Here is a 21966-nt window from a genome sequence, read left to right on the forward strand (position 1 = left end):
CCCGACCAAGTGCACCGACGCACCCATATATCCCATCCACCTCAACTGAGCTCCTTGAAACCCCTGTGAAGAACCGCCCATTAAATGGGGGACCAGGCAGTCAGTAAATGGGCGCCAGGGACAGCTTGTACGCAGCTCTTCGCCTCTCCTCGCCACTGCACTGGCTGATCATGTGTGGATGAAGATGGCCCAGTCCTCTCACAGACCGATCTCTATCTTCTCGGCACCGAACTCGAGATCAACCCCATCCTAGCGAACCAACACAACTTCCACCTCGTATTTAACTTGGTCACCGGTAACCCATCCTACCCCCCTTGTTGCCGTTATACTATTACTGAACTTGATAAATGGGGTGTGTGTTCAGGTCAAACGGGTGGCTTCAACAACAACGCACGCGATCGCGATCTCACATTCACAGCGAAAGATGAACCGGCAACGTTACCACGAGTGGCACAACTTATGATTATCACGGAAATCAGTCCATGGTGCACGATCATAAAAAATGAGAGAGGGGTGACGATGGGGGATGTGTGTACGATGATTTGGAAAGAGTGCGTTGTCTGCGCCTTCTCTAAATTCCGTTGTTCATTCGATGGTGCAGCTATACAGACCATTATGTGACAGATGTAGAGTTTGGTGCACTCCCGCCTAGGCTCCAGGAACAAGTGAAGCGCACGGCGATGCACAACCTCTCTCAGGCTGCGGGATGGCCGCAACAAATGTACTATACCCCTGCGGCTCCTCCGAACAGGTACAAGCGTGTTGGTGCGTTTGGTTTTATTCCCCACTTGCGCACAGAGCTTCATCGCGTTTGTTATGCTACAGATTGGCTGAGGGAAAGGATATTCTTTGAAGGGCTCAAGTTGAACGGCACTTATACCACGTCACGGTTGGGCTTCAAGGCCCCTAACGTTTTTGTTATGACTTTGGTGCCCTGATTCTTTTTTATCCATCTTTTATGCGCATATGCATCTTGCGCGCATTGCTTCCTTACCATACCCCATTGATTTCCGGGGATCTTTACGTCTTGCTTGCTCTATCTCCTTGCTTTTCTTTGGATGTATCAAACTCACCTTCTCGAGGAATGTATCGCAGTGGTCCTGTATTTCTCGGAATCTTGTAATAGATTTTCTTATTGCCTCTCCAAAAGCTGGGTTCACGATAAGATAAGATTGGATTCCTTGTTAGCGTCACGCGTGTTACATATGCAATTTAGCATGTTTTTCGACCTCAACGTTCCCGTTCCCAATATCCAGAGTCCCAGCCAGGGCACGTCCAAGAAGGGCAAAGGAAAGCAACCAGCGACCACGCAGGCGTCGTTTACCATCGCTCAAATAAATTCTCTTGAAGCCCATGTCGATCTCCTCATCCACTGTAAGTCACAATCTAACGCAAAACCACCATAAATGAACTAACTCAATCATCAAGTAGGATACACGGTCCTCGCATTCAGCCAAACGGTCAACAAGAAGGTAGACTCGAAAACACACGTCAATGTGCTCGATGGGCTGCTTTCGCAGCTTAAATCACGTCCTGGGATTGTCTACCTCAAAAGACTGAATATAATCCTAGACGAAGACAGCGAGAAAGGATTCGGGTTGGTTCGTAACCCTCGGTACCCCTTTTCCCTTTTCTGACTGCTTTTCAAATCAAAGATCAACGCCAGCGTAGCCCTCTTCAACTCCTACGACCTCATATCCCTCATCCCAACAACGCACGCAACCTTCTCCCTAGCCTGCCTAACACACACGCAGCCCTCCCCCTTAACAGCACACATCATCTCCATCCCACTAACCCTCCCTAGGCTACCATACCACCTTAAACACACCCTCGTGCGCACGGCGATCAAGAACGGCGCGGTGTTTGAGATCAACTACGTCGGTGCGCTGGGGGGCGAGAATGATGGTGTTATGGTGGAGGCTGGGGCTGCTGAGAATGGGCAGAGCGCGAGGAGGAATTGGTGGGCTGCTGCGAGGGAGTTGGTTAGAGTTACGAAGGGACGGGGCGTACTTGTGAGTGGTGGGGTGGTTGATGATGCGGATTTGAGGGCGCCTAGGGATGTAGGGAATTTGTGAGTTTTTTTTTTTTTTTGTGTGTATCGCGATGTTGATTATGGTGTTTGTGGATAGGATTACGGTGTTGGGTCTTCCTCAAGACGCAACGCACGCAGCATCGACAAAGACGCCGAAGTCACTCGTGTTGAGAGCTCGTACGCCTTCTCTCTCCCCCTTTCTCTTATGACTCCCGCTAATTCGTTTTTGGGTGATAGAAACGCGTAAAACCTACCGTGCCGTTTTGTCAGAACCGAAACTCGTGATACCTCAAGGGTCAATGCCGGTCCCAGCGGCACCTGGACCAAGTACAACCCCACTCCCAATAGGACAGAGCTCAACCCCAGCGCCACAAGTCGCGCCAATTAACATCCCAGTTCCAGCACCAACTCCCACTCCGGCTCTCCCAACAGACTCCAGGCCTCAAAAAAGAGTCAGGGAGGAGGGTGGAATCGAAGGACAAGCCCCCTCGAAAGAGGGTGCGCCGTCGAATTCGAACCTCGAGACGCAGAAGAAGAAGAAACGGAAGAAGAATCAGAATCAGAATCAGAGGGATGGGGGCGTAAGTGCAGGGAGTGTAGCTAGTTAGTCGGTGGTTACTAAGATATACTCGAGGTTGGAGGTATTCTTGAACAGAGGTCATTCAGACCAATCGATATTAGCAGCGTGTTCTTGAGCACTTCAATGATTCTGTTATTTTTCCGGTTCCGGTCTTACACACTACTACTACCTACTTCCCCGAAACTTGGATCCAATTCTTCGGTATTCCCTTCCCTACTAGATACTCCGTGACCGCTTTGGCCTGTTTACCCTGCACTAAGACTTCGACGCCCGAACCGGCGGGTTTACCTGCGATTGGGGATACTGGTAACAAATAGTCAGTATTCATCATCCACAAACTCACCAAAGAGAGAGAGAAAGAGAAAGAGGGGGGAAACACGAACCAGAAGTAGAACCCGCACACACCCTCCTCAACTCCTCCGCCATCTCTTCAGCCTCCACGACCAAAAAGGGCTCAAACCCAACTATAAGCGTGCTCGCTTTCCGGCCTTGTCTTACTTTGATGGTTACTTGGATGGGCTTCAGTGGGCCTTTTCTGTGACGATGTTAGAACTTAGTTGTAAATTGAAAAAGTCAAAAGAGGAAGCAAGAAGGACGTACTTGCGCACCACCTCCCGTCCCTCCACACGAACCTCGTACCAGCTCTGCATCTTCTCCGTAACCCTCCCCGTCAACTCGTCCCGCTTCATAAACTTCATCATCGGTGCCGCTTCTTCCTCCCCCCCTCCCCCTCCAGCTTTACTCGGCTTGCTGCTGCCCTTGGTTTTCGAAGACACACAAGAATAAAGAAGGTCGTCCAAGTTGATGTACGCTTGATCGTTCTGGTTAACCAGGTTCTTGGAAGCTATGTACGTGTTTAGGAGGGTCTTGATCTCTGGGAGAGTGTACAGTGCCGTTTTACTTTACAACAATCAGTCTAACTCGATAATATAATGTGAACGCTTACCTCCCACCTAACCCCTCAAAAAGATCCAAGCTCCCCAAATGAGGCTTCCAAAGCTCCCTAACACCCACCTCCCCCCTTCCCCTCTTCTCCTCCTCCTTCTCCCTCTCCTCCTTCTTCGCCCTCTTCGCCGCCGTCTTCTCCAGATCACCAACCGTCACATACGCCTGGTGGTCCGCTACGAGTGGGTGCGAGCCGTTGATGGACGTTATGAGGATGTCGGGGGAATTGCTGTGTTTAGGTGGGGATTTGAGTGTTAGGAGACCTTGTTTTTCGGCGGATTTTAGGAAGGAAGTGAGGGATTTGTGGTTTGATGATTTTATGGATAGTTCTGATGGGTCGATGTGTGGTTTGTTTTCTTCTTCTTCTTCTTCTTCAGCGGTGGTGGGTGGTAGGGCGGAGGGGGGGAGAACGAGTGTAGGGAAGGCGGGACGGGAGGGGAGGATGTGGTTTGTGTAGAGGAGTGTTGAGGGGATGGGGAAGGAAGATGGAGGGAGGGAAGAGACGGTCGTTGAGATGGCTTGGAGGAGGGATTTGAGTAAAAGGTTGGTCGTTTCTTGAGGGGTATAGGATAGAGCTTGGCTCTTTGGGGGTGGAGTGGCGGGTTTAGCACCCTCTATGGCATTCTCATTACCGTCGTCTCGCTGGTCTAGGGTACTCCCTTCCGGCACGTCTGGCTTTGAGCCCATCTCCCATAGACGATCTTTCCATGTATGCACGACATACACTGCTTTTCCCTTCTCCTTGCCCCCATCGCGAAGCTGGTCACTAGGAAGTGCCATTCGTCCAACCGCAAGAGAGGGGGACAAGACATCACTCTCATTTTCCCTCGTATATTGACGGATGGCAACGAGTTGGCCCTCGACTAAGGATGGGGTATGGTGAACGACTGGCTTGAAACTATGTGAGTCTACAAATTGGGGAGACAGGAAAGGCGGATAACAGACCTCCTGGAATCATGAGGTCTGCGCCTCCAACGAGGACGGGGATGACTGCTGCTGGCGTGGATAGGAACGGTAGGATCTCTTGCTTCTTCCATAGTGTGTAAATGGTTGGAATGAGCTCGTCTGACCCCCTGCCCACGGTAAACCAGATAGGATCGCCTTCTGGTGATAGGTAAGCTACCTATAAAACCATTCAGTCCTCGCCGTTGGCTGCTTAATGTCCAGCAGTGCACTTACGCCTGGTTCGTTGAGGTGTGTGCTGAATTTCAAGGATAAAATCCCGTCTGGCACCAAGATGTCCCCGTCTTCTGAGGATAAACCGAAAGTGGATTCAATGCGCTGTTTTAGTTTACGTCTGTCTGAGGATCTGAGGGGAGCAGAGGTTTTGAGGTTGCTGAGTGGTTTCTTGAACATGGTAGATGATAAGATCTTTCAAGAGATAAGATTGTACCTTGCCCTTTACCACAAGAGGCGCTCTCTATATTACCCCTCACCATCCTATACCCAGCTCATTCATTAATCGTCTTACGATCTCTATCAAGAATCGCGTTCAGTTTTACGCGCAGTATTTACTTCTGGGGACCGAGTGATTTACGTGAGTCAATCCAACTTGCCTTCCAGCGCCCTCAGGCCTCGTACCGCGCCCACTGACTCGAATCTACCCAGTACCCAATCAAATAAAAATCTATCATGTCCCGAAATGTAACACCATTCATACCGCCACTCCCAAGCCCACACAACTCGCCACTACCCTCAGCCCCCGTAATACCCCAACAAAACCCAAACGAACCCGTCAGTCCGACCTGGTACCAATACTCCAACCCGGGCGCGTACCCCGTCTACCCAACCAGCCCCGCCGTTAACATGAATGGTGGCTACATCCCGCCCTACATGAGCCCCATCGGTCAAGCACCCGGCTTCATCCCACCTACGCCGCTCCCGCCTAGCGCTTCTGCTTTCCCTGCGGGCGTCTCGCAGGACTATACAGGCTACCCACCAACCTACCCGTTCGCACAACCGCAACAGCAACAGCGTCAACCACAGTGGGCCGTACCACCCGTTGCCGCTCCTCCCTTTGGATCCTATTCCCAGCCCATGTATTCTGCCCCTCTTCCACAACAAGCTGCACCGCAATTTGGTACGCCCTGGACGGCGGGGGGAGGTCGGCCGTTGTATCCAGCATTTGGTGGGCAACCAATGCAGCAACCGCAACAACAGCCCATGAGTGCACCTGGGTACGGGCTGGGATTTGGTATGCCGCCTGCATGGGCTGCTCAGCACTTTACCCCTGGGCCTGCAATGCAGCCTGATTTATGGGGGATACAACAAGCTTTGGGTGGACAACCACCACCAGCAGGAGGCGCGCAACCCCCGCCTATGCATGGTCCCCTCCACCGTGCAGAAACACACGTCGGTGATCGTATGGACCCATTCATGACTGGTGATCACTGTACGTCACTTCTTCTATCTATTCCCAACAGCTGAACCAGAAAAAAAAAACAGACGGACCCGTCCTCGAACCCTTCCTCATCCGCATCGTCCGCGCCGAAGTCAAGCTAAACCCACTCATAGAACCCGTCCCAGACACCGGGCCCGAACGCGCCTTCCTCAAATGGAACATGCTCTTCCACACCTCACTAGTCCAACGATCCACGGACCCCGCACACGTCTCCTGGTCCAACGGACGAAACGCACCAGCCACATTCCCCCGCGTTTCCTCGATGCGCATCATCTCGGAGGTTTATCCGTGGATGATCGAGGTGCGCGCACAGACGGAGGGGACGGGCGTGACGTGTGGAGAAGTTATTGAGGCCATTTATCATGACATGCAGAGGTTGACGCAGAAAGAGGACTATGATCGTTTGTCTGCGCCTCAAAAACGGAGCTTGGCAGATGCGTATAGGCATAATCGGTCCCGGACGAATGGCGTGCCTGGTGGAACGCTAGGCGAAGGGATGAAAAGGCTTGACTTTTTGAGGGATAAGGTTACGTTTGGGGGTATAGAAAACAACGAAGCGGTTGTGGAGAGGATATGTGGGGCACCGCTGCCGTGCACTTTTGTGTTGAGGTGTCAGCATATGTTCCCGATGACGCAGCAGGAGGCGAGGGATCATGCTGCGAGGCAGCAGCAGAGGGCGAGGAGTCATTCTGGGAATTTGAGTGCTCATGGGAGTCCGAATCCGGGTTTGAGCTCGAGGTCTAGGGCGGCTAGTAGGAATTCGACGAGGAGTCGGGCTGCGAGTTCGCCGCGCCCTGGGATTGCGGTTATTCCACCTTCGGATTATGATGATGATGATGATTGATACTTTTTGCTTGCTTTATTTCGTTTGCTTTACATACCTTTTTTTTTTTTTTGGTTTGCATCATGTACTTATTTCTAAATTCCTAACAGGAAAACATCACTCAATTGTATGATGCGGAACAGCTGTCGTTACGTGGTTGTGGGCTGGCGGGTACTGTCAGCCTTCGCGTCTTGTCGGTCTTGAGGATAGACGACTCGTGAGTGCTCTATAAAATCTTCCTGGCCTCCTACTATAGCCAAGTAAGGACAATCTCGAGGAGGCTAGAGTAAGTAGATGTTTTTACTCACATGTTGGCAGCTCAAGAAACAGGAACCCCTAGTAGTACCTGAAGAAAGCCTTGTTGACTGCGTTTTCTTAGGGGGCCATCTCTCAACCATTGCCGTCAAATTGCTCTCGACTCTCAGTGCACTGTGCGCCGACATCACGACTGGCACTTACGACTTTCTTGCATCTTGTAGTGGGCTACCTCCCCGGACAAGCTGTCATTTTGTGTTTGTGACCACTCGTTCTATTCAATTATGCTTCAAGTGTTCAGCAGGTGTTAAGGACCTTGGAATGTGCACAGCTCGCTTTCCAATGTCAAAAGGCCTGACCGTTACCTTTCATACTTAGGACTAAAATTTGGAAACTTACTTACATTGCATGTCTTCTGGTTGGATTGTTTTGTTACAATGTAAGACGCCTATTGTCTGCAGAAATATCGTTGTCGCGAAGTCATACAAAGGATTATGTAAGGGAGCTCGACTTGTGGTCACGACAACTTGAAGTTTCTATCTTTAACCCATTCCTCATGTCCGAATTCAACAACCTTTTCAACGAGCTCAAGCCATCGGGCGAAGGCGAGAAAATTCCCAACGATTCTGATGTAACATTAGCACCCATCCCCGAAAACATCCTCGCTTTCAGGACAATCACTACGCTGCTCGCCCAGCTTCCACGCGCAACACAACTCAAGCGTATCGATTACTTGGACGATCACATACAGAGCAGGTCTAAGCGCCGAATACTCAAGATATCTGATGCCTTTGCTCATCTAGCCGCTGCTGAACATGGTGTTACTGCAGTGACAACGAATCTTATTGGCAGATCTTGGCTGCCACTAATGGTCCATTCATTCCTGCAAGCCTGCCTTCCTCTGAAACCGTACATCCCACCATCATTTCTCCATCACCACCACATGATCTGGATCAGCGAAGTGCAGCTGATTATATATCTGCACTTCATACAAATTGGTGAATGCAGTGTACTACTAACTCCATTGCAATCTTTACTCACATGCTATAAAACAGGACCACACCGTCATTAAACGACCATCTCTGGATATTGTGCAAGATTCTTAATGAAAAACCCATCAATCTTTGGTTGAAGCTCTCACTATACATAACTACAATGTCGTACAAGAAAATTGCACGTTGGTTCAACAATAAAACCTTTTCAAGGCCGTATTTTGACTCTCTGAAGCGAGTCAAAGACATTCCGCTTTTGTCTCAGGACCGAAAGCAAGCAACAGACAATCATTCTGGGGCTGAACGTGATGTCCGAGATGAGTTTGATAGTGATCGACGTTTCCTGGAGACTATTCTAAAGCCCTACCGAGTTGGGCACCACGATTGAACACCTACTCAAGAAGGTTGATGAAAGCCTGACAGTGTCAGGGAACATTGAGCTCTACACCAACGACACCGTACCGAGTTTCATGACCTACTACTTGTCCTCTTCCATCGCTTCGAGCACATTTTAAACCTACAAGTCCCCAGTAAAAACTCCTCCGACAGTGGTCCTGAACTGTTGCCCGATACAAAGTACTCCTACAGTGGTCCCGAATGGCTGTTCAGTCACAAGAGGGCAGTGGAACAACTCAGATACTACAGCTATGCACTTCTGATGCTAGCCAAAGGCCGTGCTTTCCGAATGCATTTGGAAAACATTGAACACTTGCTCAATGACCCCCCTCATACCAGTGCAGGAGTGTCAACCCACAAGCATGAACAAGGGCAGGAAGAAGACTTTGATGGGGTCCTACCCCCACAAAAGCTGCAGTCTTACATAGCCTAGTTGCAGCTCATGGTCTCTCATTTTGATGCAGCTGACACTCTCAGTCGATTTGTCCACTCAAATCTCTTCATATACAACTCCATCTCCATCCACATCAGGCTCACTCCATCAACAAGCTCAGAAAAACTCAATTGGCAAACTCACCCGTCACTTGACCATACGCAAATTCCTTGAAAAGGGTGTATTGGCTGTCAAAGATGGAAACATTGAAGATGGGGAATGTAAGCAAACCGGCGAAGATGCAGAGATTGAGGCTCTGAGGGAAAAATTGAAACAACACCCTAGTGCCACCAACTTTTTCCTCAATTTGGCACGTAATGAGCCCTTCAAGGGTGCCATTCATTGTGAAGCCTATCTTGCCAGTCTCCTCCTTCATGCCTTTCCGAAGAGCCTCATGACTCCAGGTGATACCCAATACTACAAAGAGATAAAAATATTGCCAGACCTGGAGGTGAAATATCTTTCTTACTGTTTATTTCTGACCTCTGATCCTCGTTTCCTTTTCCTGCGGTGACAGCATTTTGGATCGGTGATTGGAACATCGAAACGTTGTTGCCCGACATGTGACTGTTTTCTCAACATCTTAAGAAATCGCCGTGATGACGAATTTTTGGTATGAGGCAGGCACGGTAATATTTCAGCGTGCACTCTACCACTATGGACACCCAGCCGTGTTGTGGACGAGATGAACCTCAAATTTGGCATAATTTTGTTGCAAGATCTCGAGTCACTCCAGAACGAGGTCAACGGTATACAATGTCATGCCTTTGAGCATTCTAAATCCACAGGCTTGGAGACACTTTCACTCGACAGCGACGGTGATGATGATTGGGATTCTGGCCCGGAGCTTGTTTAACACTTTGATTGGCAGGCTTTGTTAAGTTTGGACAAATATTTTCCAGTATCTGTAGGACTTTTCTACCTTTCCAATCCTCTACTTTGGCTTTTTGATATTGAAAAAACCGTGTTACCACCCAACTAAGACAACGTTCATAGGACATAGACTCGTGCCACATAAGCAAGTACATGGGCTGTAGACATCATGGTGAAATGTACCACATCTCATGAAATCAAACTGCATTCCAAAGCAACTCATTTGATCATGTTTCGACCATCGTATCATTCCCAAATTACCTCCTCCTTCCATACCCCTTATCCCTGTCTCTCTCCCTCTCCCTCGAATCCATTCGCTCCCTCCTAGGAGGCGAAGACCTATCCCTGTCCCTGTCCGTATACTTCTCCCTTCCCACGTCCTCACTTCTTTTCACAGGAGCAGGCCCGCCAGCACGAGCCATGAACGGAGCAGGAGACCTCGACCTCGTATCGCGTCTCCTCATAGTCGGAGGAGGCGAACGGGAACGCGACCCGCCTCCCCCGCCTCTACGAGTGGGTGGTGGTGGGGGAGAAGGAGAAGGAGGCGGACGACGGCGTTCATCGCGTCCGTTTCGTGGAGGAGGCGGAGAGCGTGCTGCCTTTCGTGGAGGAGGAGGGGAGTAGTCGCGCTCTCGCTCCCGTCGTCGAGGTGCTGGAGATGGCGAGCGCCGTCTGGGCGTTCTGGATCTGGAAATATCTCGATCTCGACGGGACTTTGGAGGGGGAGAACGAGACATGGAGACGTCTCGTTGACGGCGGGGAGGTGGTGGTGACCTTGAATTGACTCGTCTACGTGGAGGTGTAGCGGATCGAGAATGGCTTCGGCCCCTTCGACGAGGGGGAGTCGGCGTACGACGCCCGCGATGACGACGAGAGCCTTTGGATAAATCAGACTTAAGAGAGTCCGAATCCGAACTTGTGTCTGAATCGGAGGAATCCGAATCAGAGTCGGAGGAAGAAGAGGATTCCGCCTCTAGCATAGCACGCCGTTGTTCCATGATGAGTTTTGGTGCGTTCTGTGGTACAATCCATGAGCTAGATGTCAAAGACACACAGTTAGAAAAGCAAACCTTGAGGTACTCTCTCATTTCTTCCGTGATAACACCCAACCCAATACTGGTAAAGTAGTTGATCGCAAACCGAGTGTTCTTCGGCACATCCATTGGGAACATTCCCGCACAGCCCCTCTTCACCTCTGGATCTTTGAACCGCTCCGCGAGCACCTTTAATCCCATGCTTTCCATCATTTCTTGCATGAGAATTTTGATGAAGATACGACTGCTAGAAGTGGTGTCGTCTTCATTGATTTTGACGCATTCAAACGCCATCCAAGAAATGGAGTCAGAGCCAAGCAGATGTCCAAAAAAGCGGGCGATGTTGCGCAGCCGATTGGTTTCATACCGATGAATGGTAGTGTAGTAATTTCCGAACGCGTTTTCGAAGCAGTCTGTCCATACTCTGTTCAATTTGCTGAATCGTTCTCCAACTAGCCCATAGAAAGTGGAGTATGACCGTTCTTGAGAGCAACACTCGATGATCATGTTCACGAGTTCAATCTATCAGGGAATGTAAGTGAGTGATTCGGAACATTTGTATTAGCGATGAGTTTACCTCTTGGCCTTCCTGAAGCTGAACTTTCAAAAGTTTGTGAACGGCTTCCTCGTAGTTGAGAGCGTTCATGATGGTCAGGTAGATAATTCTGCGCAGATTAACCAAGTTGGTCTCAGTCCTGTCCTCGATTCCTTCCTTAGTTTCTGCAACTAGGAGAGATTCAGTAGATGTAACGTAAAGGATTCACACAGACTTACCTTCGTCCTCGTCATCATCGCTCGATTCTTCAGAACCAGACTCCTCTTCAGAATCCTCCCCAAGAATCTCAGCCTTGATGCTTTTGTACTTTTCTTCGTTTTCCAAATATTTTGGATCGAACTTGAAGATATCTAATGCGAGACATCAGCATCACTCTTCGAAAGGAGAGGTGAATGAGGACTTACTCAACCCTTCCTGAACCTGAAGCTCCTCCTCGAGCTGAATTTGGTGAGTGATTTGTTCATCCTCGTCTACCAAATCCAGACCTTCCGGAAGGATAGGGTTATCCTTGTACTTATCCTTTCGCACTTGCATCAGGACCTCGATCATATATTGAACACGTTGACTGATGCTGCCTTCGTTAAGAACGGCGCGGAAGCGCTCAAACACAGTCGCATTGGCCTTTGGAGAATTTTCTGTCAGGAATGCGCCAACTTCACGCATGAAGCCGACAGCTATCTCGATTGAGTCATCAGTGGGGCGTTCAAGCAGTAGGACCAGAATTTGAAGCGCTATAATCTCGTGGGCGACAGCTTGGTTCACCAAATGAGCGATGAATGTTGTGGTAGAATGGCAAACAATCTGGTTGGAGTACGTCAGTGGTGTAGCGACTTTGCAGTAGTTCGTGATACTTACTTTGTCGTTTCGTTTGAACGACCGCCTGAACTGACTAATCAAGCGAGTCAGAAGAAGCTCTCCAACCTGAGGCAGTTTTGTATTGATGATGGCAACAACCGCCGCGAATACTGGCGTGAACGGCAAACTTGCTGCCTGGGCTTTCATTACACTCCTGGCAAACAAGCCCCTTCCCCGGATAAGGTTCTCAGCAAAGAGTTCCGGTACCACCTGTTTGATATTGGCAATATTGACTCGATTGACAATACCAGTGATCGATTTCCGAAGGGCATCCCAGGAAAGTCGTTGATATTCAGGGCTCGTCTTGTCTGACGATGCAGCCGCCTGAAGGGCACGCAAGCGCGCGGGGGGCATGTACACGCCACCTGACCGTGACCCCACCAGTTTGGCGAACTCTGCCTTCGCATCCAGTTCCTTCGCAGATTCTTTTTCCTTCGGTTTCTCGGCTTTTTCGAGCTCCATGGCGGCGATACGGGCTGCGAGCTGACGTTCTCGCTCTGCTTTTCGTGCGGGGTCTGCGTCAACGACTCTGGGGAGCTCGATTCGGGATGCTGGAGGGGGGGAGTGGGACCTGCGACGGCTTGATGGTGGTGCGCCATCTACATCAGGAGAATTGGAACGAGACCTATTGGAATGTCAGCTTGTGCTCTAAGATGTGAAATCGAACAATTACCTCTTTCTCTTTTGCGGGGTCCCATCACGAACTGCAGCTGACATTTTCTACAGTCGTGTTGGTCGTTGTCGCGAATGTTGTCGCTGAGCGGATCCGCTGGTGCTTGAACGTGTTTGGCCACGGCAAGTGGGACAAACATTGATACACAAATTCCAAGAATTTGTGTTAAGCTCAACGCAATTTCATCACTGTAACGATCCAAGCCGAACATCTTTTCGAGTTCAGTACTATCGTGTGCCTTCTCTGAAAGCTTTAACGGAACTGTGCTTGTTACGTCCGTGCTAGATCCAGTTATACTCTGGATGTCCCCAAGAATCGAATCGTCGTCCTGAAGAAGATACTCTCTTTTTTCTTTCCAAACGGACGTCGAAAATCTTCATTCCTTGTAACAATGGATTGTCTTTTTCGCCATGTTATTGCGACTCGCGGCAGCAAGAATCTCTGACATGAGCGGGTGGAAATTAGGAACCCTGCGCTAGAGTTCAACTTCTAAAACCCTCCCACCTTCCTCCCACCCACTGTTGATCTTGGTTCTGCTATTAGTCGGCCTCATCGTAGTACCAAAGGATAGCCTGACCTGGCTATTTCAGAGTCAGCGTCATCGTGACTTACACAGGCTTACACCATATACACACATTCTCTGGACGTCTGACATATTCCGCTGAGACGATCGCTGTTAATTCCAGAGCCTCGCTGGAACCACTGCAGTCCACACACGTGGATCTCGAAGGCTAGCGTTTCTTAATGAAAAAACCTGGGGATAATCTACGATTACGTTGAAAAATTAAGATTTCATTATCCAGAATACGGGTAGAGGTATTCCATGAGTAATTTATGGCCCTAGTTTTAGTCAACTTGACGACAAAGACGAACGTTCTCATCGTAGACTCCCAGTGGTGGCGAAGCTTGGGTGAAGCCAAAGTGGGTAAACAACTTGCCACAAACACCGACGCGTGCTGCCAAGCCAGAACCGCTCAACACACCTTTTCGAGGTGGTCCTGACACGATCCTGAAGGTGATCTATGGCTATCTGTCGACGTCACCCCGTCCAACAACATCCAGAGTGGGTTCTGAAGCACAACCACCACGATAGCGCCTGGTCTCCACACTGAATACTCATCGTAGTTCCGCTATTTCTTGGCAATCCTCTCCACGCGGTCGACATTATACTATCAGCCGCTTTCCGAAATGAGTTCCTATCCAGCGAGTACATGTGCTCAAGCAGTAAACGTGCTTCATTGTCCATTCGTACACCTTGACTTAAAATGAGCTTTCTCGCGTCGTTTTCAGGTCATCCAGTGGGCCCTCACCTCCACCGGCGAGATATCTTCATCTATTTCAGCCATCATGGCGAAACTCTACTCTCTTTTATTCTTCACTAGCGCTATAACCGTCGTATTCTCTACCACCATCTCCGACATTAAAGGAAATGCTTGGCTCAGTCCGTTCGCGAACAAAGCTGTCCAGAATGTCACTGGGTTGGTGACAGCCAAGGTGAGATATGCCTTTTGTTTGGGCTATTCATCTTTCGAACATCATTTACTAGGGAACAACTGGCTTCTGGATTGCCGGGGAGAAATCCAAGGACGTTCGCGTCTCAAATGGGTTAATGGTCTACTCCTCAGCTAAAGCGGTTCTTGGCGCCGTCAACGTCGGGGATTACATTTCATTAAGCGGAAACATTACTGAATACCGTTCATCCGCCTATCCCGACTACTTCCACTTGACCGAACTCGAATACCCTACAAATATCATCGTTCTTTCCTCCAACAACACTGTGACCCCGGTTGTCCTCGGCAAGGACCGAAGCCCCCCTACTCAAAAATTCTCTGCCCTCGACAAAGGGCACGACGGCTTTTTATCAGTTCCCAACAACTCCAGCCGCATCAACACGGTTAATGCTGCCCTGCAGCCAGACAACTACGGCTTGGACTTCTGGCAGAGTCTTGAAGGCCAACTCGTCACAATTCCCAAACCAACGGCCGTCGCATTCACGACCTCTTACGGCGAGTTCTGGGCTGTCGGAAACTGGAAAAAGACTGGCGTAAACAGTCGCGGAGGCATCACTCTCAACTTCGGTATGTTAAGGCCTTCTTAGCATTTTTATACAGACTCATTTGCGACAATAGGTCAGGACGGGGTTCCCGATGGCAACCCTGAGGCAATTTTCATTGGCTCGCCACTTGACAAGACCAAAAACCCGCAAACTGCCGTTGGTGTTGGCTTGACCGACATCACAGGTGTTGTGACATACCAGTAAGTGTCATGTTTATTTTTTTGGATCAGAAGAGCCCTTGCTTATTTATAGTTGCGAAATTCAGATACGGGTATTACTACGTGCTCCCGCTCACTGCGCCTCAAATTATCTCGACCCCAAGTGCTAACATCCCCGCCACTACGTTGACATCGTCGACACGCGATTTGTGCACTGTCACATTCGGAGATTACAATGTATGCACCAGATATCAGTTTTTGACTGTACTGACCACTCTACCGTAGGTTCAAAATATGCCACCAACTGGCGCCCATTTGCCCGCAGTCGCAGCACACATTGTCAACTACCTGAAGACCCCCGATATCATGTTCATTCAGGAAGTCCAAGACAACTCTGGCGCAAAAGATGATGGTGTTGTTGACGCCAACGTCACCCTTACCAATCTTGTAAACTCCATCGCGTCCCTCAGCAACGTTACCTACAAGTTTGCATCCATCAACCCCATCGACGGCCAAGACGGTGGTGTTCCAGGTGGAAATATCCGGGTTGCTTACTTGTGAGGATTTGTGAATCTTACTTGTTTGTTGCTTACTAAAACTGCTGGTCTAGGTATCGCCCAGAGAAACTCGAACTCGTCGGAGGGTCGCCAGCTGGAGGTTCACTCGACAAAACTGTTGTGCAAGGAACCCTCTTCAACCCTAAACTCAACTTCAATCCAGGCCGCATTGACCCAACCAATACGGCGTGGAACTCGAGCCGTAAGCCTCTTGTAGCGCACTGGGCAGTCGGTCCTTTGAAGAGTTCCCTGTTCACCGTCAACGTTCACCTCGCCTCCAAGGGTGGAAGCACCACTACTAACGGAGACGCACGACCACCTGTCAACTCTCCCATCCAGGCGCGAACCAACCAAATTTCTACCATTGCTGTAAGCCCGATCTTCCGCAGATCTTGACTGTGCATGTGCTCATCACCTTGCTCCAGACTTTCATTAAATCCCTCCTCCAAAAAAACCCCTTGGCCAACATCGTCATTGCTGGAGACTTCAACGAGTTTATTCAGACCCGCTCTGTATACAAGCCCTTCACCCCTATACTCTCCGACATTGACGACGCTGCCGGCATCCCTGAGTTGGAGCGTTACTCCTACGTCTATGACCAGAACTCGGAGCAGCTCGACCACGCTTTCATCTCCCTTGCCCTAAGGCTCAAGAAGGTCGAATTCGAACACATCCATGCGAATACTTGGGCCCCTAATTCGAAATCGCAAGTTAGCGATCATGATCCCTCAGTTGGCAGGATTAGGGTCTGTTAAAAGAGGGCCTATCGTATATTTAAGAGTATTTTATATATTTAACGACAAGTATAACGCTTTGCTTTTCTCGGGGGCGAATCTGTATGTAGATGTCGGATGTAGAGCTCAGGCATGAGCAATTACCAAACAAGTCCTGGGTTTAGTTGGAACTCAATAAAAAAATCTTGACCTTACATAAAACCTCAAGTTCAAATATTCTGGACCTCGCTACCTCCAAGTTCAGCTTTGTTCAATTAAATGCATGCTCTTCGCGAAATGCTTTCTTGGGAAGCTTCCTAGGTATGCTCTCGTCTCCTTATGGCGACCGAATCACATGGAATGTACATAAGCAGACATTACATTACGACGCACCGGGCTTTCGCTCGCTTTAAAACCCGGAGGAGGCAGTTAACAACACATGCGATCTATCTTCCTTCTGCTAGAGGCCAGTTTATAACCATGGAGAAGCTGGAACCCTTGCCAAACGTAACACGGGTATACTTTGAACCCCGTTCTATCGTCCAATAAATTCTAATGTCAATTCCAGATGAGCGAGCACGTAGTCAGGGTATTGGGGCAGGTGGATATCACTCCATCCACCCATAATCGACTTGTCCACTAATATCAGACCTTGTTACTATCATAGAACCCGGGCAAGTTTACCCTGCAAGGTAGATCGTCTATACCCCTAACTTTAAGCAGCACTAATCTATTGCTGCAGGAACCAATACCTACATCATTGGGAAACAGAACCCGTATATCCTCATTGACACTGCTGAAGGCCGCGAGGAGTACATACCAGTGCTCGAATCTACCTTTCGCGAAACCGCGAAGTGTGCAAATACGAACGAACCAGACGTCTCCGACATCGTCATATCGCATTGGCACCATGACCATGTCTGTGGTCTTCCTGCAGTCTTATCTCTCCTGCGTCGTTTATGGGAAGAACGTAACCCGACACTCCCATATAAACCACCTCGCCTGCACAAATTCCCTCTATCTTCAAACGCTGAAGACGAATATACATCAAGTCATCATAAAATCCCCTCTCTCATTAGCTCCCTCCCGAAAGACTCGTATACTCCATCTCCAGACGGATCCCCATTCCACGACCTCTACGATGATCAAATCTTAACAGCAGAGTCCTCACCAACGTCTACAGTGCGTGTGTTACACACCCCAGGACATACAACCGACTCCATCTGTCTGCACATCCCACAAGACCGCGCCCTCTATACAGCAGATACCGTTCTCGGGCAAGGAACAACAGTATTCGAGGATCTTTCAACCTACCTTACAAGTTTAAACAAGATGCTGCAATTTGATTCAGACTCTGAGTCGCCTTACGTCTCCCTTTATCCTGGACACGGCCCCGTCGTTACCAACGGCCGTGAACTCATTGCGACGTACATCAAGCATAGGCTCGATCGCGAGGCCCAGGTTGTGCAGGTGCTTCAGTCCCCCGTTCCATCTGGGCAGACAGATTGGACCACATGGTTGATAGTCAAGACTTTATACTCTGCATATCCGGAGTCCTTGTGGCTCCCTGCGGCGCATGGTATCAACTTACATTTGAAGAAGTTAGAGGGCGATGGAGTCGTAAGACGCTTGGGAGGGGAAGGAACAGAAATCAGTTGGAAATTGACTTCGAGAAGGTCATCACCCAGCCTGTAATAGTTTCTAGATACCGCCGTACTATGTACATGTAGACAGCTTACTCATTTCCAACCGAATCGGTTCCAAGAACCCCGCCATTTATCATGGAAATCGTGAAGTAGATGCATTCATAAAATAAAGAATTAGGGACAGGTGAGCCATAGTACATACTGGACATACAAACAACATGGAAGATAGACGAGTGTAGGAGACAACGGTATAACATGCAAGAGATGGAGGGACAAGAAGAAACTGATGGTATACATATGAACAATGCAAGATTTGAAACAAGCTTAGAGCTCATCATCAGTGACCTCCTCGCCTCTCTTCTTCCGTGCCATGCGCTCCTTCTTGAGCTGTGGGGAAAAGGAGAGTTAGCCGAAGAAACCAAAGGTGAAGACAGTAGACATACCTTGCGTTGCTCTGACGACGTCAACTTCTTGGCCTTCTTGTTGTCGATCTTGTTGCCCATAGCATCGTACTGGACATCCTCCTCTCCGTCATTCTTATCAATGCGTGCCCCTGAGCCCTGACCCTCAACCCAGTTGTGGCCAGATGCCTCCAAGCGACCGTCGCGCATGGCCCAAACTTCCTTGCAGAGTGACTCGGAGAAGTCTCGGTTGTGAGTAATGACGAGCACACCACCCTCAAAGACCTTGAGCGCCTCGATGAGCGCAGCGAGCGATTCACGATCGAGATAATCTAACGATGAAAGTGAGTCCCGAACAAAATACAACGAAACACAATTGAAACTCACTGGTAGGTTCATCCAAGCACATGACGTGGGGACGACGCCATGTAGCAGCACCAAGCACAATCTTGACTTTCTGACCACCAGAAAGACCCCTCATGGTGTTATGCGAGACGAACTCGGGCTCAAGACCGAAGTCGGCGAAGTGCTTCTCAATCTCCCGGCGAACAAGGGGGCGGAGCAAGCCGAGGCGCTGGGCCTCACGGGTGTCAACTTCGATGACTTTCTGTGAATGAAAACGCAATGAGAATAGCAAAGGAAAAGAAGATGAATCGATAAACCTTCTCAAAACCGCGCTTGACGAGGTCGTCACGGGGCAACCAAATGTTTTCAGAAGAGCTGAGGCCCTTGAAGGAAACCTCATACTCGTACGACTGCTTGAGCTTCTTCCTGGCGAGAATCTCATCGATGGTCCTCTTCTGACCTTCGATAACGATCAAGGCACCATCCTTCATCTTCTGCATCTCCTCCTCCGAGATCTGGCGGTTGGCCTTGGTCATCTCCTCCAAATCTTCACCAGTCTGGTAACGCCAGAGCATGTACTCGAGGGGAGTCTTGTCAAGGTGATGATCGATGTGGTGGAAGGCATGCTGAGCAACGTAACCGATGACCAAGTTGGGGTGCTTCCAGATCTCACCGCCCTTGTTTGCCTCCATGTCGCCAATCAAGAGCTTGACGAGAGTGGACTTGCCGGAACCGTTGGGACCGAGAACGGCAACACGCGAAGAGAGGGAGACTTGGAGTGTGATGTCGTAGAGTTGCTGAACAGGTTGTGTTGGGTATTGGAAGCCAACCTTGCGCCTACGTTGCCAGTCAGCATCCAGATGGCCACACAGGACAGTCAAACTTACATCTTAAGCAGACTCTTCTCCTTGGTCTTGACACCCTCAAGAAGAGGGGGATCAGGGAGCTTGAATTTGTAATCCTCAGCAGCCTCAAGAGTATAGTAGGACTTGGCCTCGGGAACTTGTTGAACGAACTTCTCGAGGTTACCACGATATCTGCGAAGCTTGAAGCGGTTAAGATGGAGGACGTCGGTGATGGTGTTGTTAAGGAAGCTGGAATCGTGAGAGACGATAACTGTACAGAGGCATGTGAGTAAACAAAATCAAAGAAGAATGAATAAAACGCACTGGAAGTGCAGGTCTTCAGGTTGGTCAAGTAATTCTCCAACCAAGCAACATTGACAACGTCGAGATGGTTAGTGGGCTCATCAAGTAGAAGAATGTCTGCCTTGAACAACATCGCGCGGGCCAGTGCAAGCTTCATCTTCCAACCACCAGACAAACTGCCGATGGCCTGAGCTTGACGCTCGTCACTGAAACCAACAGATGCAAGGGTCTCAATGATGTCCTCCTTGGTAGCGAGAATACGCTTGTCAGTGACGATGAACTCAAGAACGGAAGTTTCTTCTTCGCTCCCGTCAATGTCGTGCTCAACATAGAAGGTGCGAACCTCATCAGGAGATGGGAAGCCCTCGACTTGGCCGTTGGTGATGGCGCGCATGAGGGTCGACTTTCCAGTACCGTTCTTACCGCATAGACCGTAGCGATGGCCACGCTTAAGACGGAGAACAGCAGTGTTGAGCAGGATCTTGGCACCATAAGCCAGAGAGAATTGGCAGTTGCAAAGGTCTTCGCCTTCCTCTTCATCTTCGGGGACCTCCTCGTCGTCTGTGCCCTCAGTGGCAGAGCGAACGACCCACTCACGAGCGACTGTGACGGGCTCAGGCGTGGCAGCGATGAAGGTGAGGTAAGGAGCAAGGGTGTCCCATTCAGGAACTTCGAAGTTCTTGGAGTTGACGAGGTTGGCAGCAAGGGCGGACGCATACATGGTGTCGAGGTTGCCAGGGGAAATCTCGGTACCCAATTTCTTGTAGATCTGGACAAGGGAGTGGGCGAGCTGACCTCCTTCAGCGTGCTTGAGAGGGGGGAGGTCAGAACCATCACCCTCAGGCACCTGGCCGACCTGGCGCAAGGTGGCGATGGCACGAGCGACAACACCTCGGGCTTCTGGGTCACCGATGGCGGACTCAACCTTGAGGAGACCAGGGAGAAGGCTGGGAAGGAAAGGTCGGACAGTGACGTGAGAGTCGACGAGCTTGGCCATGTTGTCGACGATGCTGTAAAGTAAGATCAGTGGCATACTCTTTCCACATAATACAACACGCACACAGCAACCTTTCGCTTGGTGGCGGTCAGCTTTTCGGAGAGACCACGAGACAGGAGAGGGACCATGAGGGAAAGGGTGGGCGAATCTACTTCAGAAACGAATGTGGTGGCCGAGAGGAGGGCAATGGTGCCCGGAACCTCCTCGACAGGATTAATAAGAGCCTTAATAAGAGCAGGAATAAAGCGTTCTATGTCCTTGTTCGACACCAGAGCGGTGGCTTTTGTAAGTGAATCACGGGCAGCCTTCTTCACGTCGGCCTTGGTATCCCAAATTGCCTCTGAGAGGACAGGGACGATCTCAGGCATGAGACGAGCAGTCTGGACAGGAGCGCTCGTGACAAGCTGATTGAGAATGACGAGAGAGCCGGTCTTGATCTGCCACTTGCCGGCAGTTTTGATCTCGTGAAGAAGAGCAGGAAGGATGAGAGCAGTGGCCCATGGGCTCATGGCAGCGACATACTCCCGAACCGCTTCGACGGCAGCTGTCCTCACAGCGGGCATCTTGTCGGCAAAAGTCTCGAGGAGGGCATTGTAAATGCCAGAATCGATGAAAATAGGCTCGAGCGCCCTGATGGCGCCGTTCTTGGCGAGAGCGATAATGGCATTAGCAGCACCCTCACGGGTAGCAGGGGATTTTTTGTCGGCAAGAGCCTTGACGATAGCATCGGCGAATCCGGCGGATTGTAAAGCCGCGGGGCCTTCTTTTTGAGCGATTGCAACTAGGGGCTTTGCAGCGGATTCGCGTGCAGCTTTGTCAGCTACGAAGAGTGCGGAGATATTCATTTGGCCGTCGGCGACAACGGCGGCTTTGAGAGAAGCGGGAGATGGGATTGCAGCAGCAGTAGCGGTGGCAGCAGGCATTCCGGTATCTAGTGAGATACTGTTGAGTTCGGCTATAACACCGACAAAAAAACAAAGAATAGTAGGAAAACACACCTAAGTGTTGATAGTCCGGTTGAGAGATGTCTTTAAGTCGTTAATGGCAGACAAAAGCTGGCAAGAAGCAAAGGACGCTCTATTTCTATGTGTGGCAAA

The 21966-nt window shown here is 49.9% G+C and overlaps 8 protein-coding genes across 8 annotated transcripts; 5 read left to right on the forward strand and 3 right to left on the reverse strand.

The window, feature by feature from the left end:
- The first annotated feature begins 17 nt into the window (after positions 1-17).
- Positions 18-1078, forward strand: LACBIDRAFT_315764 (uncharacterized protein). The gene is made up of 5 exons (XM_001878119.1): positions 18-127; positions 185-295; positions 365-551; positions 602-765; positions 826-1078. Exons 1-5 carry the CDS (start codon positions 85-87, stop codon positions 936-938), a joined length of 618 nt encoding a protein of 205 aa, XP_001878154.1. The 5' UTR covers positions 18-84; the 3' UTR covers positions 939-1078.
- A 139-nt stretch (positions 1079-1217) lies between these two features.
- Positions 1218-2640, forward strand: LACBIDRAFT_315765 (uncharacterized protein; the record flags this gene model as incomplete). The annotated part of the gene is made up of 5 exons (XM_001878120.1): positions 1218-1374; positions 1429-1601; positions 1656-2071; positions 2130-2209; positions 2270-2640. 5 exons carry the CDS (start codon positions 1218-1220, stop codon positions 2638-2640), a joined length of 1197 nt encoding a protein of 398 aa, XP_001878155.1.
- A 141-nt stretch (positions 2641-2781) lies between these two features.
- LACBIDRAFT_315766 (uncharacterized protein) lies at positions 2782-4996 on the reverse strand (the record flags this gene model as incomplete). The annotated part of the gene is made up of 7 exons (XM_001878479.1): positions 2782-2915; positions 2996-3147; positions 3213-3512; positions 3559-4444; positions 4503-4680; positions 4737-4893; positions 4956-4996. The coding sequence occupies 7 exons, from the start codon at positions 4994-4996 to the stop codon at positions 2782-2784; spliced, it is 1848 nt and encodes a 615-aa protein (XP_001878514.1).
- Positions 4997-5189: 193 nt separating this feature from the next.
- LACBIDRAFT_324813 (uncharacterized protein) lies at positions 5190-8142 on the forward strand (the record flags this gene model as incomplete). Its single annotated transcript, XM_001878121.1, has 7 exons — positions 5190-5949; positions 6003-6683; positions 6925-6998; positions 7038-7067; positions 7100-7212; positions 7517-7907; positions 8092-8142. The coding sequence occupies 7 exons, from the start codon at positions 5190-5192 to the stop codon at positions 8140-8142; spliced, it is 2100 nt and encodes a 699-aa protein (XP_001878156.1).
- A 2661-nt stretch (positions 8143-10803) lies between these two features.
- On the reverse strand, positions 10804-12637 carry LACBIDRAFT_247484 (uncharacterized protein; the record flags this gene model as incomplete). Its single annotated transcript, XM_001878480.1, has 5 exons — positions 10804-11286; positions 11342-11490; positions 11539-11670; positions 11725-12121; positions 12176-12637. Coding segments are annotated over 5 exons (1623 nt in total), but the record flags the coding sequence as incomplete, so codon positions are not given.
- A 1558-nt stretch (positions 12638-14195) lies between these two features.
- Positions 14196-16374, forward strand: LACBIDRAFT_232674 (uncharacterized protein; the record flags this gene model as incomplete). The annotated part of the gene is made up of 7 exons (XM_001878122.1): positions 14196-14342; positions 14395-14926; positions 14978-15104; positions 15170-15299; positions 15348-15619; positions 15673-15988; positions 16045-16374. The coding sequence occupies 7 exons, from the start codon at positions 14196-14198 to the stop codon at positions 16372-16374; spliced, it is 1854 nt and encodes a 617-aa protein (XP_001878157.1).
- Positions 16375-16812: 438 nt separating this feature from the next.
- On the forward strand, positions 16813-18027 carry LACBIDRAFT_247864 (uncharacterized protein; the record flags this gene model as incomplete). The annotated part of the gene is made up of 6 exons (XM_001878123.1): positions 16813-16848; positions 16901-16933; positions 17000-17024; positions 17075-17188; positions 17210-17284; positions 17426-18027. 6 exons carry the CDS (start codon positions 16813-16815, stop codon positions 18025-18027), a joined length of 885 nt encoding a protein of 294 aa, XP_001878158.1.
- Positions 18028-18114: 87 nt separating this feature from the next.
- Positions 18115-21961, reverse strand: LACBIDRAFT_293350 (uncharacterized protein). The gene is made up of 8 exons (XM_001878481.1): positions 21868-21961; positions 20933-21800; positions 19894-20882; positions 19612-19840; positions 19042-19561; positions 18767-18986; positions 18422-18711; positions 18115-18365 (listed from the first exon to the last, which is right to left on the reverse strand). Exons 2-8 carry the CDS (start codon positions 21790-21792, stop codon positions 18303-18305), a joined length of 3171 nt encoding a protein of 1056 aa, XP_001878516.1. The 5' UTR covers positions 21793-21800; positions 21868-21961; the 3' UTR covers positions 18115-18302.
- Positions 21962-21966: the final 5 nt, after the last annotated feature.

The sequence above is a fragment of the Laccaria bicolor genome, genomic scaffold, assembly GCF_000143565.1.
Source record: "Laccaria bicolor S238N-H82 LACBIscaffold_6 genomic scaffold, whole genome shotgun sequence".
Lineage (NCBI taxonomy): Eukaryota > Fungi > Basidiomycota > Agaricomycetes > Agaricales > Hydnangiaceae > Laccaria > Laccaria bicolor.